This window comes from Lutra lutra, chromosome 7 (genome assembly GCF_902655055.1).
Source record: "Lutra lutra chromosome 7, mLutLut1.2, whole genome shotgun sequence".
NCBI lineage: Eukaryota > Metazoa > Chordata > Mammalia > Carnivora > Mustelidae > Lutra > Lutra lutra.
This window is the reverse complement of record NC_062284.1, coordinates 4,396,373-4,413,415: the sequence shown is the minus strand read 5'-3', so window position 1 is coordinate 4,413,415 and position 17,043 is coordinate 4,396,373. Positions and strand designations below refer to the sequence as shown.

At 52.4% G+C, this 17,043-nt stretch overlaps 1 protein-coding gene across 4 annotated transcripts in view; it reads left to right on the top strand.

Annotated features, from left to right (window-relative positions):
* Window positions 1-7,746: 7,746 nt before the first annotated feature.
* Window positions 7,747-17,043, top strand: part of SLC28A1 (solute carrier family 28 member 1) — a 45,189-nt gene continuing 35,892 nt past the window's right edge. For 3 of the 4 annotated variants that reach the window (XM_047738765.1, XM_047738766.1, XM_047738764.1), the window contains exons 1-5: window positions 7,747-8,228; window positions 8,994-9,105; window positions 9,944-10,032; window positions 11,245-11,336; window positions 15,241-15,424. In XM_047738765.1, the coding sequence (XP_047594721.1) occupies window positions 9,010-9,105; window positions 9,944-10,032; window positions 11,245-11,336; window positions 15,241-15,424 (461 nt within the window). In that variant the 5' untranslated portion in view covers window positions 7,747-8,228; window positions 8,994-9,009. The remainder of the gene's footprint in view (window positions 8,229-8,993; window positions 9,106-9,943; window positions 10,033-11,244; window positions 11,337-15,240; window positions 15,425-17,043) is intronic. The other variant, XM_047738763.1, reaches the window with a different exon arrangement.

The following is a 17,043-nucleotide window of genomic DNA, read 5'->3' as shown; positions in this document are numbered from 1 at the left end:
TCTGTGAGCTCCTGTTCTCTTGGATAGTTGGTCTCTTTCATATAATTTAGCATGGGTCAACATTTGGTCCAGATTTGTCTTATTCACCACCCCCCCACGCTGCAATGGTTACAAACTGTATCCTGCTGTTTGAGATTCTGCCTTAAATGTAGATTTCGCTGAGCAGACATATCAATAAATACAACCTGAAACAAAATTGTATTCCACCTGTCTCGGTCAAACAGCCTTTAAAAAGTTTCCATAAATTTTCCCTATAGTTTTTGACCGTGTGTATTAGCTATTTAATACAGTTTCTTCCAGGTGTAACTCTTCTTTTTCCTGCTCTGATTCTGCCTCTCATCCCCTGAGCTATGCTGAGTGTGGATTCTGGTTATTGGCCGATCAACAGTATAGTGGGGGACAGGGTTGGGTCTCAATTTTATGACTCAATGGTGCCAGTACCCCAGCGCTAATAAAACTCAGGGAGGCTGTCTCATTCATTAAGTTTATGAGAAAATGGGATTTGTGCACAAAAATCCATCTCATTGATTTTTAATGAGAAGTTTAACCAACCAGGAGACCAGACACTTGTGTTGACCTGAGAAGCAAATTCTTCCCTTCTTTTTCCAAATGGAAAAGTTGTTAGGCAAGCTTAGAATGAGGGAGACAAACTCGAGTTCAGACCCAGCTTTCTTGGCCAGAGGAGTTGGAACCTGTTGCTTAAATTCCTTGAATTCTGCTGCCTCATCGTTGTTTAAATCCCTTTACTAGGACTTTTACAGACTGCCTATCATATGTGACAATTATACATTCTGGGTACATTACAGTGAACAAAACAGACATAAGACTCCTCCCCCAGGGAGCTTACAGTCTAGTGGGGGAGACAAACATTGAACAAACACACCAATAAACGTGTAATGGTGAATTGTGTGTTAAGTACTACACAGCAGAAGAATGGAAGAGAGCACCAGCAGAGTGTGGGACCTGAATTAGACTGGGGCTCTCAGGAGCCAACCTGAAGGCATTGATACATGAGCTGAGATCAGAAGGCTGTTGGTCAGAGGAAGGGGAAGAGCATCCCAGTCAGGGGAAACAATCCGTGCAAGGTTCTGCGTCCAGTTGTAGCAGAGGGATGGAATGAAAACTCGTGTGGATAGTGCGCGGTCAGTAAGAACACAGTGGTATCGAAATACAAGGCTCAGAGAGCAGCGAGGCTAGACATGGAAGGACATTTGCACTGAACCCGACGAGCAGTGGTGCCTCGGTAGGATCAGTGGTTACTGGAAATAGTAGAGAAGCCCTCCCATGGCAGTAGTGTTAAGCAAGACAGAGTTATTTCCTCCTCAGGAAGAGGTCCGTAGGCATTAGGAGATCTGGGCACGGCCCACGTAGGGCTGGCATGGTAGCTCTAGGATGTTGTCCAAGCCAAGGCTCCTCTGGGTCTCTTCTCTTTCTTGCCAACCCAAGCAGTAGCAACTGACCCCAAGTGCAACATCATGAATAGAAGAACGAAAATGGTAATACAACTGTCAAACAAGAGAGCTGAATTCTCGTAGTATATAGTCGAGTCAATAGAGAATGCCTGAAGTTGACAATAAAATACAGTGTATATGTATTTTTATCTATCAATCATCTATCCATCCATTTATTTGTCATTCGCCTATTTTATTTCTAGAGTTGGCTGTCAGAAGTGAATAGACAAGGACAGTCTTTCTGTAGGTCGGGTTGGGGGTGGGGCTGGTCTCTGGTTTTCCTGGTTCTTGTCTCCCTGAGATTGTCCAGGGGTGTGCTTCCTTTAAGTATCCTTTTTTGGTCATTTATGTGACTCTTACTTGAAACAAAAGTACCCACCTTGGGACCCCCAACTCCTTCTGCTTTAGGGACCACCTATCTGGGTTGTATCCCACTCAACCACACAAACTGGAGCCCCGTTGTTGAATTGCAGTGGCAAGGACGAGGTTGATGGGACTCAGGCTCTAGGAGTCTCTGGGTTCAAGAGGCTGTGGTTGTATGGCTGGAGCCAGCTCAGGGCAGGGGGTCCTGGAACCCATGAGGCACTGTCCTCTGGCCTCAGAACTCATATGGTTCACAAATGGCTCTTATCTATTGTTTCCAAAGGGTAATGAGGAGTAGCAGCTGCTGTGCCCTCAGCCTCAGAGGACATGGCGCATGTGCAGATGGAGGGATGCTCCTGACACTTGCCATACATCCCCGGGTGGCAGCATTACAACAGGAGATGAGTCTGGGGATTCCCGGCCTGATGGAATGGTCTAGCCAACTGCTCTGGCCATTGGCTTTTTAATGACTTGTCTAGTACTTCCAAGTCCAGTATGGGATATGGCCCTCATGGTTCAACCGGCTGTGGTCATTTCCAACCAAACTAGACACCCTGGTTTCACACTAAACCACTTTGGTTCCACTAAACCCCCATGAGATTGGAACAAGGCTACACACAAAGCCAGGGTCATGTACAAGACCCCCTGAGGCAGGCAGAAGACTGATGGAAAAGACTCTGGGCATGGGCCCAGGCCTGGGGTAATCCTGCAGCCTGCGCCCTGCTTCCAGCAGCCTGGGAATGAGGGTGCCCTGCCCAGGCCCCTTTACTGGTGACCCATCCCCCAGGTGCTGTGAGTTAGTTATCTCACAACCACCCCTTTTCCGAAGAATTGCCCTGAGTCAAATGGAGGCCTCCTAATCCCTCCCCAGTCCTTGGCCCATGACCGAATTGTCTGGCCTGGCCTCAAGGTATGACTAACCTATGGGCAAGTTCATGTTCCAGAGTTTTCCTGTGGAACCCAACTAAAGCCAGATTCTAGTCAAAACCACACTTTTATTTTTACCCTTGCCTTATTTGGTATCCCTTCCCTTCTGCCAAGGGCACCCCATCCCATGCAAATCACTTGAACAGGAATCCCCACCTCAGGCTAAAGAATGTACCTGAGACCATCAGGTGTCCTGCTGTGTGGACTCTGCCATTGGAAGAGAAATTTCACTGGGGCTCTTCTTTTCTTTCAGGACAAAATGTATGTGTTTGTAACAGTTGGAGTCAAATTACTCAGGTTCAGTGTGTGATTGTCCAGCATATCAGCCCCTGCAGAATTCTTGCTGGGTCTTAGGAAGTTGCTCAGAGACACAGTATCCCAGATTTCACGGGGTCTGACCAGAGAACACAATTTAGAGCCGTCAGCTTTAAGTGTGAGCCCAGAATCCAGGTGCCAAGCAGCTGGCGAGGTAGAAACATGGGGTGGACAGTTTGGGTGCCCGATCCAGAACTCCCAGATACAAACATGTAGCACGATGCCCCATGGTTCTACTTGGGACTGTTCAACTTCTCTATGATGACTCCATTTATGGCGGTGGTCCCCTCATCACACACCTGCATGGAGGACAGGTGGGGAGAAACAGTGGCCAGGACTGACCTTCATGGATTATTATAATGGTTCATCAAGACCACGCAGGTAGAGACCATAGCCCAGCCTGGAATATGCCAAACTTCTCCCATCTCTTGGAACTATAGAATCCATCCCGGGGCCACTCACATGCTGCTCTTCTCCAAGGTGTGAGACCCTGGTGTCTCTCCTTTCCCTCAAGGTGGAGTGGTTGACACAGATCTCTACCCTTGCCCCTGAAAACCATCTTGTCAACACTCATCCTGTGGGAGACACTCAGCACGGCCTCCTGACCCACAAGGTGGCCAATGTTTAGCTCCTGGGATGGGCTCAGGCTCTCCACAAACCCCCATGGCCATGAAGTGAAGGGAATTGGATCCAGCCTTTGGAATATGAAACTTGCTTCTACAGGAAGAGTGAAATGGAAAGGAAATGTTTCAGAATGAGTCATGGTGTGTAACTGGCAGGTGCTCACAGGAGGAACAGTTGGTACTAGTCAGAGGAGAGGCAGAGGCGAGGCTATGTCTTTCATTCCATGGCTCGATGTTATCGGTGGAACTCCACCTGGGTGGAGGGAAGCAAGCTACACCTGGAAAGTTCCAATGTCTAGATGTGACACTCAGAGGTGTTCATTTTTGTTCTAACAATTGTATGTAATTTGTGAAGCCCTACTGGTCAGTACCTTTCCTATAGACACTACTGGTCTGTGGTAGATTCATTTTATTGGCTGCTCCCAGGAGGCATTAGGTCCTCCTTGTGGAAACTTCTATAAAAATATCAGCCTTGGGGCTCCTGGGTGGCTCAAATCTGACTCCGACTTTTGATTTTGGCTCAGGTCATGGTCTCAGGGTCCTGGGATGGTCAGTCTCTATGCTCAGAGGGGTGTCTGCTACTCCTTTCATCTCCCTCTGCCTCTGCCCCTCCCCTCAGTCTCTCAAAAATAAATAAATGCAAAATCTTAAAAAAAAAAACAAAACAGGCTTTGCTCTAAATCTCAGTGGGGTTCCCATGAGACCACTTCTCTGACAGAGGAGAGGAGGGAACAACGAAGGACTTGTTTTTGCCTATGTAATGAGCCAGCTTCTCAACTGTGACTCAGTGGCAGCTCTGGGCCAGCAAGGTCATGGAGATCCTAATTAGTAGCGCCCATGTCCCCTGTGGATGACACGTGGAAAATGGTGCACCTCAGAGGGGGGTTATAGCCTTTGGTATAAAATCTGTCAAAGCTAGAGATGTCATCTTTGAAGCCAACAGGATGACGTGAATTATGACCTATCATGGTTTGTAGAACATCTTAACTTGACCCAACTGAAAAGAAAATGTCTCAGTCTCTCCTTACGTAAGAAGCTGACAGGAGGTGGAAGGGCAGAGGGATAGAACAACAAGGGAAATGTTCAATGAAATGAACCACGAGGGAAATAGACTTCACAAAATAGCAACCAGTTCAATATTTAGAGATAGTGATCTCTTAACTGTTCAGGGAAACTTTCCCCCTGCGTAGGTGTGGGACCAGGTGTCCTTATTTGCCCAGCTGACATAGATGAGCCCCGGAGTCATCCTCTCATTCTCTTTCGGGTAATGGCCATTTGTGCCCATCTGTTCCCAATGAATGAGCAGGGGCGAGGGGTGAACTATATATCAGGGGACCCTTGGAGAGTCATGCCAAGCCAGCTAGGGTGGTAGTGGCCTGGGGCAGGGGGTCGGGGGAAGGCTTTGGACTGCTTCCTTCCCTTGTGAACACCTTGACATGTGGTAGAGTTGCTAGGAAGAATGCCATGCTCTAAGTCTTGGGAGAGTCCATTCCCCAAATTTATAAAATTTATATGAGTTACATTTTTTATACTAGACGTTATAAAAGCCTAAACTCTTTCTTCCGCTTTTGTAGTTTGTCCTGTGTATCCAGAATTTGTATTTGCTTTCGAGTTTAGAATATTTCTGCATGACTATAGGAAGCCCATCTCTCAGTGCCCCGAGGACAGGAAACATCGTTTGGGATCACCGGCTGTCCTTTCTGTCAACCGGCTGAGGAGTAAGAGACAGAAGCAGGTTTAGGAGAGAAGGATGACAAACTCCTGTTTATGGAATCTGACAGCAAGAGCCTCTCTTGTTGTGTATGGCCTGGACGTGGGAAATGGTGCCACGGAAGGGCCTCGTCTGGGAAGAGCCGAGGAGGAGTGTGAGCACAGTCATGAGCCAAGAGTGACAAGACCGGGGAACACGCCTTCTGGTAACGTCTGCCTCTGACAGTTCCGAACGGCTCACTGACCAGCCCTACGAACGTTCTCTTTCTTCTCTCAGAGCCTGGCAAGGAGAAGGGATGCTCTCCCGCTCTGGCCAAGAATTCCCCCGACACAGGAAGTCGGGAAGTGGCCCCAGGGAAAGAACACCAGAAAGAGGTGTGTGGCTGCCTCTGACAGAGTGGGACGGGAGTGGGAGAGGCAGAGCAGGCTCTTCTGTGCAAATCCTTTCAAGTGCTGTTCTGTTTTGATTAGAAGGGAAAACACACACACACACACACACACACACACACTGATGCAGGAAAGTAGGTAGATAGAGACATAGAGAGATGTGGTCCTTGCCTCTGTCCTGGGCCCAGCGTCCCCAGCTCAGTCCTGGGCTTCCCTCCCCCATTCCCGACCCCATGATGGGACAGACCTCAGAGACCACGTCCTCAAGAAGCAGACATGCATAGGATCAGCTGAGGTCACTCAGCCAGAGGGTGGGGACAACCAGGATCCCCAAGGTCCTTCAGCTCTGGGGTTTTCCCCCAGGGATGTGGGAGCTGCTCACCCCATCCTATCCAGCCTCCTAACCCCCAGCCTGGGGCTCTCGGCCAAATTCCACCTTAAAAAGCATTTGACTTCTGGGATCCAGGATTACTTGAGGGGGTCTGGGGTCACTCCTCCAGACTATCTCAGCTTGGAGAAGGAGAGCAGTGTCAAGGCATCCCCGAGATGGACCCTGTGACAGTGATGACACCCGCCAGCCTGAGGGCACCAGGCTCTCTGCCAAACACCTCCCCTGCTTTAGCTCCCTGAAGCCCCATCAATATTTATTTCCGAGGTAGGTACTGTAACCCCCCCTTGTTAACTTGAAAGAAACAAGTTAACTTTCAGAGTCTTCAGGGTCTAGCTCAGGGTTCAAACCATGATACACTGCCTATGAAATCCGTGTTTTAGATCAGGGCACACAAAAATGTCAAGGGTTTTAGGTGCAGCACAGGGAATGTTTGGCAGCAAGCTTGGCTGCTGCTAGCTGAGCTGTACCCTGTGGCTTTCCTCTGGGTGCCAAGAGAAACCAAGAGAGGAGGGAAGAGGCGAAGAGGGAGGTAGGGGGAGTTGGAGGGGAGGGGAGGGCAGGGGGAAGAGGCTAGAAGCAGGCAGAAACAGGGAAGCAGGTGCAGCCTCACCGGGGCTTGACCAGGCCCTCTGCTGGGACAGCTCCAAGCCCATCCCTGGGGGGCCGCCCACGGAGACGGGCGTCCTTTAGGATAAGCCAGGTGATGCCTTGGACACTGAGTTTACAATCAAGGCGACACAGGAGTCCCCAACAGAGTGGGGCAGGGTGTGGATCTCTGCCCCAGATGGCAAGAAAGCTGGTGTAGTCTCAGCCCCCTTTGGAAAAGCAGTAACATAAAGGAAAAGTCTGGAGAACAATCTCACATATTCCAGGTCGCCTTCAGGGAGCTCAGCTTCGAGGGGTCTTTAACTGGCTGTTGTCTGTTTATCTCTACACAGTGTTCCATGAAGCACATGTAATGCTTTGGTAATCACAGCGACGGACAAAAAATGTTTTTAAAGACAAAGGGCACTCCCCCCATCCATCACCCTCTCCAAACATCTAGAACAACCGGTGTACGCAGGTAACCCTCCAGCCTGTGTTACCAGGAAATGTTTATGCATCACATGGGGTTTTGTCCTGAGTGCACGTTATTAATTATTAAAGACATGTCGTCCACCCTGTCAGAACAGTTTAATGTTTAGTTGGGGGACTGAAACATTAATGTGTTTGTCCCTTGACTTCACATACTTTTGCTTAGGTGTCGGCTAAAAAAAAAAAGAAGAAGAAGAAGAAAGAAATGATTACATGGTTTGTTAACTAGCTGGAATTTAAATAAAAATTTGAAAAAAAAAAGGAAAGAAAAAGAAACAAATTACTTATATGCGAAAGAAGAAAAAGATAAGAAAGAGAAAGAAAGAAAGAGAGAAAGAAAGGGAGGGAGGGAGGGAGGAAGAAAGGGAGGGAGGAGGAAAGGAGGAAAGAAGAAAGGTGGCTAAACTGTGTGATTTCATTCCATCGTCCTGACGTTTTGGAGGCTTGGACATGAGCTGCTGTTGCTGTTTGTGATCACTAATTCTGTGAGGAAGGGGGCCTGGGGAGATGCGAGATGAAAAGCAAACACGCATGATCCTCCAGCCTGGGTGACCTCGAGGGCCAGTGGAGAAGCGGGCCACGGGCTGGGTGGGGGTGAACGTCAAAGAATGAGAATAGTGAAGACAGGCTTCCTGGAAGAGGTGGGCCCATGTGGGACCTGGAAGAGTAAAGAGGAGGGCATCTCAGAGGAGGAAGGCAGATGAGTTTAAAAGCAGGAGCCCAGCAGGCCAGGCCCAGAGTGGGACCCACTGGCTCTGTTTCCCTTCTCCCTGAGAGCGGTTGGGGTCTGGCCACCGCCCCGGGCTCTGGAGAGGGCAGCGGACGGAGCTAGGTGGGAGGCCTAACTTCCTGGGCTCTGGACTCTGCCCAGGAACCTGCACTGAGAAGAGAAGACGAGCCGAAGTGCAAGCGGGTCAAAGTCATCTTGTCCCCGTGGAAAGACACGCTCCTGTCCAGGCCCGAAAGTAACTCGTTCACCACAAATAGGTAAGTAGGACGGGGGTCCTGCCTGTCTCTGGTGGCTGTGCGTCTGCCTGTATGCACTGGTAGCTAGGTACTCCTGGGCTCTGCCTGTCTGTGTGCTTGCACACATCTCCTTGGTCGCGTGGGCACCCATGTGTATGTGCTTCTCACCGTGTGAGCTTAACCAGGCCGGGGTTTGGATCAAGTAGGGTGCTCCCCAAGGGGAAGAAACAGAGAGGAGACAGGCGTGGAGAGAGATGGGGTCTTAACTCGGGCTCTTATTCAGATGAGGTAAGCCTATGAACTTTAGCAAAAAAAAGGACTATGTTGGCTCTCAGAATTGAAAAGTCCAGTGGAAGGGCTAGTTTCAGGTCTGGTTGGATCCAGGGCCTGGAAGAGTCTTTGGGATATTATTTTTCCAGCTTTCAGGGGTGGGACAGTATAATATGGTGAAGCTATCCCTTAGTGACAACTTTAGTCTTTAACCTGCTGTGGGAGTGATGAAAGCTAGAGCCTCTTTTACAGAATCCCTTCCTTGACCTCCCCATGAGACAGACAGAATTTGCAAGGGCTTGGGACCCATGGGTTCAGAAGTGAGTGGAGGAAGGGGCACCTTCCTCTGTGGCCCCCCAGGCACAAGGAGGGTTGAACTCTGGGATGATCAAAGCAGCACCAGGTGTCTACTCCCCATTTCCATCCCTCTCCCATCCTCTTCCCTTCTCCAGGCCCCCTCCCTGGGTCCTGCCTCACCTTCTGCTTTCAGCTTTGGGCCCTGACTTTGTCTTTCAGCTGGAAGGTCTGACACATGGAAGACAAGACACCAAAACCAAGAGAGTCTATCTCGCTCACATCTGTGGCTAATGGTCTGGAGAACATGGGGGCTGAGTTCTTGGAAAGCCTGGTCTGTCTCCTTCCCCTTCCCTATTTTGGCTCCCTTGTGGGAGGGCTCTTTGCACACCATCTTCCTTCACCCCCCTACCTCTTTGCTTGAAAACTTAGGGAACCCCCCAACATGTTGGCCTCCTCCACACAGAGCAGCCCGTTTGTTTCGCTCATTAACCCCAGGTTGTGCCCCTGCGGTGTACCGGGACTACCTGCCCTGGTTGGAAGGGACGTTTGAGCTGTGATCTAAGAAACAAGGAGAGACCACGTGATCAGAGGTGGGGTGGGGGTGGAGCTCTTTTGGGGCCACAGCCTTTAAGAAGCTGGCCATCTTGTCCTCGCTCTGCGATAGCCAAGTAGAGGCCTGCCTCCCAGAACTCTGGAGCTAAATATGGCACCCGTTTCCCTCCCCACCGTTCCCAGCACATGCCCCTGCCCCTGCCCCTTCAGCACAACATGCAGCCCCAGGGTGTTCCTTTCCCACTGTCCTCTGCAAGAGGAGCCCCTCTACCCCCCAAAACACAACTCTGCAGACAAACGGAGGGCAGATGGCGTCCTGGGGCCATGCCATGAGTTGGCCCCGCCTGCGGCTTCCCCAACCGGCTGCCACTGAGGTTCCAGGGTCCCTCCTGCGTGCAAACTATGGGCTCCCTGAGGGCAGGATGTGACTGGTAATGAGTCCAGCACACAGTAGGCACTCAATGTGTGCTTTGCAGAATTTAATGAAGTTGTCCTCTAATGACTTCCTGTGTGAAAGCCCAGCCGCCACCCCAGCCCCCTCCTGAGGTGCCCATGGTCATGCAGGTAACAGCCAGGGTCTCTCTCCGCTCTCACTGGTTCCTCTCTGGTGGCTTTAGGAGGAAGGCCGGACCCCTGGTGACGTCTCAAGCCCTGTAGAGGGTGGGGACAGCTGGACCGAGGCCCACCCGGAGCCCTTCTCAGGCTGGTAGGTGGTCTCCAGGAGGGACCTTGGCCCGGGGCGGAGGTCACTGTGGGGAGCAGGGACAGGAACCTGGCCTGCTGACAATAGGGAGGGGCTCCCAGAACCTTTGTCACAGAAAGGAGCAAACATGCTTTAGCCAACAAATGAGCACTGTGGGCAACAGTGACCCAGGCCAGGAGCTCCCAACCTGCCTTGAAGTGGCTGGAACGAAATCCCTGCAGGGACCTCAGTATAGCCTGTGGGGCTGTTCTGACTGAAGCTGGCTGGGGGCCCCGAACCAGCCTGACCCACCCCCCAACCTCTCCATCTACCTGCTACCCCATTTAGTCTCTGGGGCATCGCTGGGAACCTCGAGGCTTGGTTTGAAACCCCCTGAACTGGTCTGGTCCCCTCATTTCCCATGGGGTGGCTGAAGCCCTGAGAGGAAGAGAGACCGGCCCTGGCCACACAGGGAGCAAGTTGGAGCCTAGAACTCGGTCTCTGGATGCCCAGGCTCGCAGGGGTCCCCACTGGCCAGATCCTGAGCTGAGGAGAGCGGGAGGAGGAGCGTGGTGGAGGGGAGGTGGGGAAAGGCTGGAAGTGGGGACAGGGACAGGAGGGGCGTCCCTAAAATAGCAGCTGGAGGCTGAAGTGAGCACCTCCTCCATGCCCAGCCTGTGGGGCCCCAGAGGCCATCCCAGTGCCCGCCTTTCCTCCCGGGATAGACAGGCAGCCAGGTGACCAGGCAAGGGCTGGCATTTGCACTGGGCCAGGAAGGCGGGTGCTGGGGGGCACTGCGGGCATGAAGCGGGCTTTCACAGGCTGCGACGGGCTGCGACCCAGGTGGTGAGTCTCCCGTCCCTGGGAAGAATGCGGAGCTGGCAGCCTCCCCCACCAACCCCGGGCTCCGCAGACAGGTGGGCATGGGAGGGGCGGGCCGCGCGCGCGCCGTCCTGGTTTGCGCATGTCTGCGGCGGCCGGTTCGCCTCAGCATGCGGGTCACATCCCTCCCGAGCCCGAGGGCCGCGTTCTGGGGCAGGCGGCGCGGCCGCTCCGGGCCATTTCTCAGTTGGCTCTGGGGTCCTGTGACGTCGAGGCCGGTGCCCCGCTTCGCCCACGCCTCCACCTCGCTGGGGATGTGCCTGAGTGGCTTCTGCCCAAGGTGTTGGCAGGTGGGGTCTGGGGCCCCTGGCGGACCCTGCCGGTCTCCCCCCCCCCCCCCCCCCCCCCCCGCAGGAGGAGCCTGTCGCCAGCCCTGAGGGCCCGACGCTTCTGCAGGGAGCACGCGCTGCTCTGTCGATGGATCTGCACCGGCCTGCTCTGTGCTGGTGAGCCTGCCCCCCCCCCCCCCCCCCGCCGGGAGACAGCCTGCCCCACCCCCCGCCTCCCCCCCACCCAGCCCTCCATGTCCCAAGGCACCCACTTCTCCAATAATTCACCACCCCACTCAGGGCCAGCTCCGGGCCAGAAGCTGGGATAGCAGAAGGAAGCCAGGTCAGGTCTTGTCCCCAAGGTCCTCTCTGCTCAGCCAGGGAGAGGGGAGCTAATATTTCCCCATGACGCAGCCAGCCGGCTAGGAACACCAAGGAGGGATGGGAGTGTCTGGGGAGGACTTCCAGGAGGTGGTGACATTCAGGCCTCAGCAGTCGAACAGGAGCCAGCCAGGTGCAGCAGCAGGACGATAAGGGGTGAGAAAGCACTCCATGCGGGAACCCCAGGAGCAGAGGTGAAGTCCGGCATGGTGCGGGCAGGCTGCTCAGGGACCTGAATGTTACCCCAGAGCCAGAGAGTACCACTGAGAGATTGAACAGGCAGGCGTTGGGGCGGGATCCACACTGCGGAAGCCTGGGAGAGGGAGGCAGGGAGGACGAGGAGGTGGTGAGGGCGGCAGTCCATGGGTGGGAAGACAGAGTGTAGGGGACGGGGAGGCCCTCGGGAATCTACTTCTCCAGCAAACCTGGGAGCCCAGCAAATGTGCAGGGTGAAGGATGCCCTGGAATCCGGGGTGCCTTGGGGTTCTAGTCAGGCAGTCAGGTGCATGATGGGACCTCCACAGCCGGGGAACACAGGAGTAGGCAGCTTTGGCAGGAGGGACGGCCGGTTGTTTGGGACAGGGGCTCCCCAGGGACTCCTGGAGAATGAATCGAGCAGCGGGTCAGTGACGGCAGCCTGGGGACCAGCCGCACAGAGGATGTTGGCAGAGGAGGGGGCAGAGCGAGCCTGAGGGGATGTGGGGATGGGGGTGGGGGACGGGAGACTCAGGAGCCCCGGGGGTAGGGGTGGTCAGGAGAGGTGGAGGGCTCCTCTGAGGAAAGTGGGGCTGCGGAACAGGGACGGGGCGGTGGCTGGGGGATTTAGTGCCAAGCAGGTCACTTGGGGGCTGCGGAGGGAGGGGGGCTGGATTGGAGTGAATGGGAGGTGACGCAGTGCGGACAGCAAGGACAGACATATTTCTGGAGGGATTCTTTACGAGGACAGGTGGGAATGTTAACAAGCAGGGTGTGTCAGTGTCAGGGAAGGTGTGTGTTGGAGACAGGAGACACTTGGACCATGTTTGTGAGCTGAGTTGGGGGGTGCATAGAAAGAAGGGGAAGGACGAGGAGACAGATGGCAGGTGGAGGGCAGCCCCCTAGACCTAGGGGAGGAGGGCAAGGGGCCCGCGTGAAGGGGCAGGTCACCTCGTCCTGCAGGTAGGAAGTGGAGAGGGTGTGGGTGTAGAGGCAGAGACCCCCCACCCCCCGACAGGGGGCCAGGCAGGGAGAGGACGCAGAGCGCCGTGATGGCAAGGGCTGGGGTCTCCATGTTGAAAGTGAAGGCAGGGCTGTCTGCTGAGAGGGGCTGGTTCATGGCCCCTCAGAGCTTCCTGCTGGAGATGCCTGAGACAGTGAAGTCTTCTTTCGGCAGGATCTGCGCCCAGCCTTCTCTGTCCGTTTGCTTCCACCCCCACTCAGACTCATACTGGCTTCTGCTGAAGAAATGATTGAAGTAGGAGCACCTGGTGGCTCAGCCGGTTAAGCGTCCAGCCCTTGATTGAGGCTCAGATCCCGATCTCAGGGTCCAGAGCTCAGACCCTCCCTCCTCTGCTTGAGCCTCTCTCCCTCTGCCCTCCCCCTCCTCGAATAAATAAATAGATTCTTTTAAAAAGGAAAGAAATGATTGAGGAAGATCATGAAAATGACCTGTCTCACCCTCTCTCGCCTTTGTCGTGGCTATCAGTCAGTAAATGATCCTTTACAACGCCCGTTCTCGATTTTCTCCCTGTTGGTGGTCTTGCTTTCCTCCCGCTGTTTGATAGCTTTACCGAATTGTGTCTTTTCTGGTGAGGCCCTTTGCGTACTTTCTGGGCGTAGGTGTGGCGGAGCAAGGAAGCTTATGTTCTGTCACCGTGTGTCTGAGCTGTCGGGGTCCTCCCCTCGCATGGGCTCTCTCCGTGGGTGCAGAGATAGCCCTGGCCGCTCACTGACAGAGGGCCTCGGGGTCCCCAGTCTCAGAAGTCCCTATTTCTGGCCAGGTCACTAGAGGTCTTTGTTTGCATCACGTGCCCCTCCCTGGGCTCCCACCGCTAAAGTGGGCTGGACATCACTGGACCACATGGGCTCAGAGTGAGAGCAGACGCATCCTGTCCCCAGAGGGGTTTACAGACCCTAGAAGAACACAAATAATTCCTAAGACACATCTCTCCATGCCCCGTCTGGGGGACTTGTCCACGTTGCCCTTTCTCACACAGTGCGCCAGTCCTCCCCACCCTCTCAGAGACAGACCTAGGTAGGAATTTAAGCTCAGTTCCCTGCAGGTGTAAGTCACCCTGCTTTGCTGGCCTCAGGTGCCGCATCTCTAACTGGGGATCAGCACATACCTGGCCGAGGGTGGTTAGAGGCTGTGAGGTGCTGAGCACGGCCCCCTCCCACCCCAGCTGCACCTCCCTCAGCCTCCCACAGCCTCCCTGGGCCTGCGTCCCAGCCCTGCAGAGCCATACCAGCGTGCCCCTCTGAGACACCTGTGTAGGTCGGAGGCCCAGGCCACAAACCTCGGTGTGAGGGGAAGGAAGCTGGCTTTCTTAGAACTCGACTCCTGTTCCATTTCGGTTTCATCATCCCAGCTACGTGATAGGAACTTAATTTCTGTCAATGTGGACTATCCCTTCACCCCTTTCCTCAGGGGTCCCCCCAGGTCCTGACCTGCTCAGCTAGTCTGTCCTCCAACTAGTCTGCCCTCCAGCTAGTTTGCTCTCTGGCTAGTCTGTCCTCCAGTCTGTCCTCCAACCACTGTCCTCAACTAGTCTGCCCTCCAGCTAGTCTGTCCTCCAACTAGTCTGCCCTCTGGCTAGTCTGTCCTCCAACAAGTACCCTCGGGCTAGTCTGCCCTCTAGCTGGTCTGCCCACTAGCTAGTTTGTACTCCAACCACTGTCCTCAACTAGTCTGCCCTCCAGTTAGTCTGTCTTCCAACCACTGTACTCCAGCTAGTCTGTCCTCCAACTAGTCTGCCCTCCAGCTAGTCTGTCCCCCTGCTAGTCTGTCCTCCAACCCCTGTCCTCAACTAGTCTGTCCTCCAGCTAATGTGTCCTCCAGCTAGTCTGCCCTCCAGCTAGTATCCTCTGACTAGTCTGGCGGCAGAGGGAGTAGGGTAGGATTCATACTTACTCATACTCCAATTTTTACCCCACGGAAGAACCGTAAGTCCTTTCCATTCTTCAGGGGCCCTGACTTCTGAAATCCGTAAGGCAGGGGAGACATTTTTCCCTCTGCTCTCCACTGTCATATTCCTTTCTTGAGGCAGAGCACAGATTGACTTAGTGACTCGAAGAGGAGAGGAGCGAGCAGGGTGAAGGAAATTCTAGGAGGAAAATGGTCCGTATTTTCAGAGTAGGATCCTGGCACACATGAGTGAACTCCTCCCCGGAGTGACTGACCTGTTTGTCTCTGCTCGCCATGGAACCTCGCTCGCGTGATCTGGGACAGAGCAGGCCCTCGGAGCCCCCTCCTTACATACCCACGTCCCTTGCAGCCAGTCAGCAGGTTCATGGTGTGCAAAGCCCCTCCACACACCTTCCTCAGGGACTCCGGACCAACCCTCCAGCACAGCAGAGACCACTGTCCCCAACTCCAGATGAGGCAGCTGAGGCTCAGAGGTTCTCTGTGCTCTGGGTGGGACAAGGTGGATCTGGGGGTAGGGCAGCCGGCCCGTGTCATTGTCATTGACCCCTCTCTCTTTCATTCCCCTGCTGCTCCCAGCGTTTGCTGCTTTCCTGCTGACTGCCAGCCTCCTGGATTTCCAGAGGGCCCTGGCACTGTTTGTCCTCACCTGTGTGGGGGTCACTGTCCTTGCCCACGGCCTGCTGAAGAGACTGCTGGGGCCCCCACTGCTGAGGTGTGTGGAGCCTCTGGGACATGACCGCCTGGGCCTCTGGTTTGAGAGGTGAGTGAGCTCACAGCCCCAGGCAGGGTGGGCGGGCCGTGGCCGAGGCCTCTGGGTCACCGCTGGCCTGGGTGAGGAGGGCCTCAGTCCTTGCCCCACCTGGGTAATCCTGGGCAATGGAGCACACACTACTCTGTTTGCCTGCCGGGAGCCTTAGTGAACCCCCAGGGGATTCTCATGCAGCCAGCCGTGTTCCTGGACAACAGTCTGAGATCCCCTGGTTTTCAAACTGGGTTCCTTAGAGGTCTAGAAACCTTGGAGGTACCACATAGGATGGGAGAGATTGGAGGGGAGAACATCAGAGCCCCCCCCAAATCTCCATTTCAACCAGGAAGCTCTATTTTATCTGTTTTATAAACTGAGGTTTGCAAAAAATGAAAGTAAAAATAAAAAGCTAGCTGGAAAAAAGGTTTGTGTGGCTTAAAAAAAAATCTGAAGCCCCCCAGTCCATTTTAGGTCTCCCATTTTATTGATAAAGAAACTGGTGCTCGGGGCACCTGGGGGCTTAGTTGGTTAAGCGACCGCCTTCGGCTCTGGTCATGATCATGGAGTCCCAGGATCGAGTCCCGCATCGGGCTCCCAGCTCTGTGGGGAGTCTGCTTCTCCCTCTCAGCTTCTCCCCTCTCATGCTGTCTCCCACTCTCTCTCTCTCAAATAAATAAATAAAATCTTCTTAAAAAATCCTCTTTAAAAAAAAAAAAAAAAAGAAAACTGGTGCTCAAGCATGTCCAGTGACTAAGTGAGGGAGGTACCACAGCAAAATGATTTGGGCTGGCCTATGGATGAGCACAGGTTTTTCATCTTATTTATATATAAATGTGTAATAAATAATAATAATTATTCATAATCATAATTTTTCATAATTTTAAATGAATTAAAGTTTAAAATTAATGAATTACATAAACTGAGTAAAATTTTAAAAATTTATAATTTGTAATAATTAAAATAAATTTATAAATAGATTTTTTTTTTTTACAATTGGACTTTTATTAAACTAGTACAGTATTAGCTGAGTAGATTGTGTTATGCTAAAGACACACATTGTAATCTTTGGAGCAGCTAAAAAAAATTGGTAATACACAAAAGGGCGTCTCTTGAATACTAATAAAAAATTAAATAGTTTAATTTTTACTATTATTACTAGTAATATTACTAGTAATATTTACTATTATTACTGTGTAAGAGGATTTATTTTTACAGTCACCTTAATTGTGACAAATCATTGATACTGGTTGTCTATTTGAAGTATAGATACAAGGTTTTCTTTAAAAAATACATGCAGATTAATTAGACATTATGAAAAGTAAAAACCTTTTTATTCAAAGGACGCCATCAGGAGAGTAAAAGGACAACCCACAGAAAGGTTTAAAATATTTGCAAATTAGGTATCTGATAAAGGACTTATATCTAGAATTATAACTCAGCAATAAAAAGACAACCCAACTGAAGAATGGGAAAAGGATTTGAATAGACATTTCTCCAAAGATATACAAATAGCCAGTGAACACATGAAAACGTGCTTATCATCAGCCATCAACAAAATGCAAACCAAAACCACATGAGATAGCACTTCACATTTACTGGGAAGATAACAAAAAGACAGATGGTGACAAGTGTTG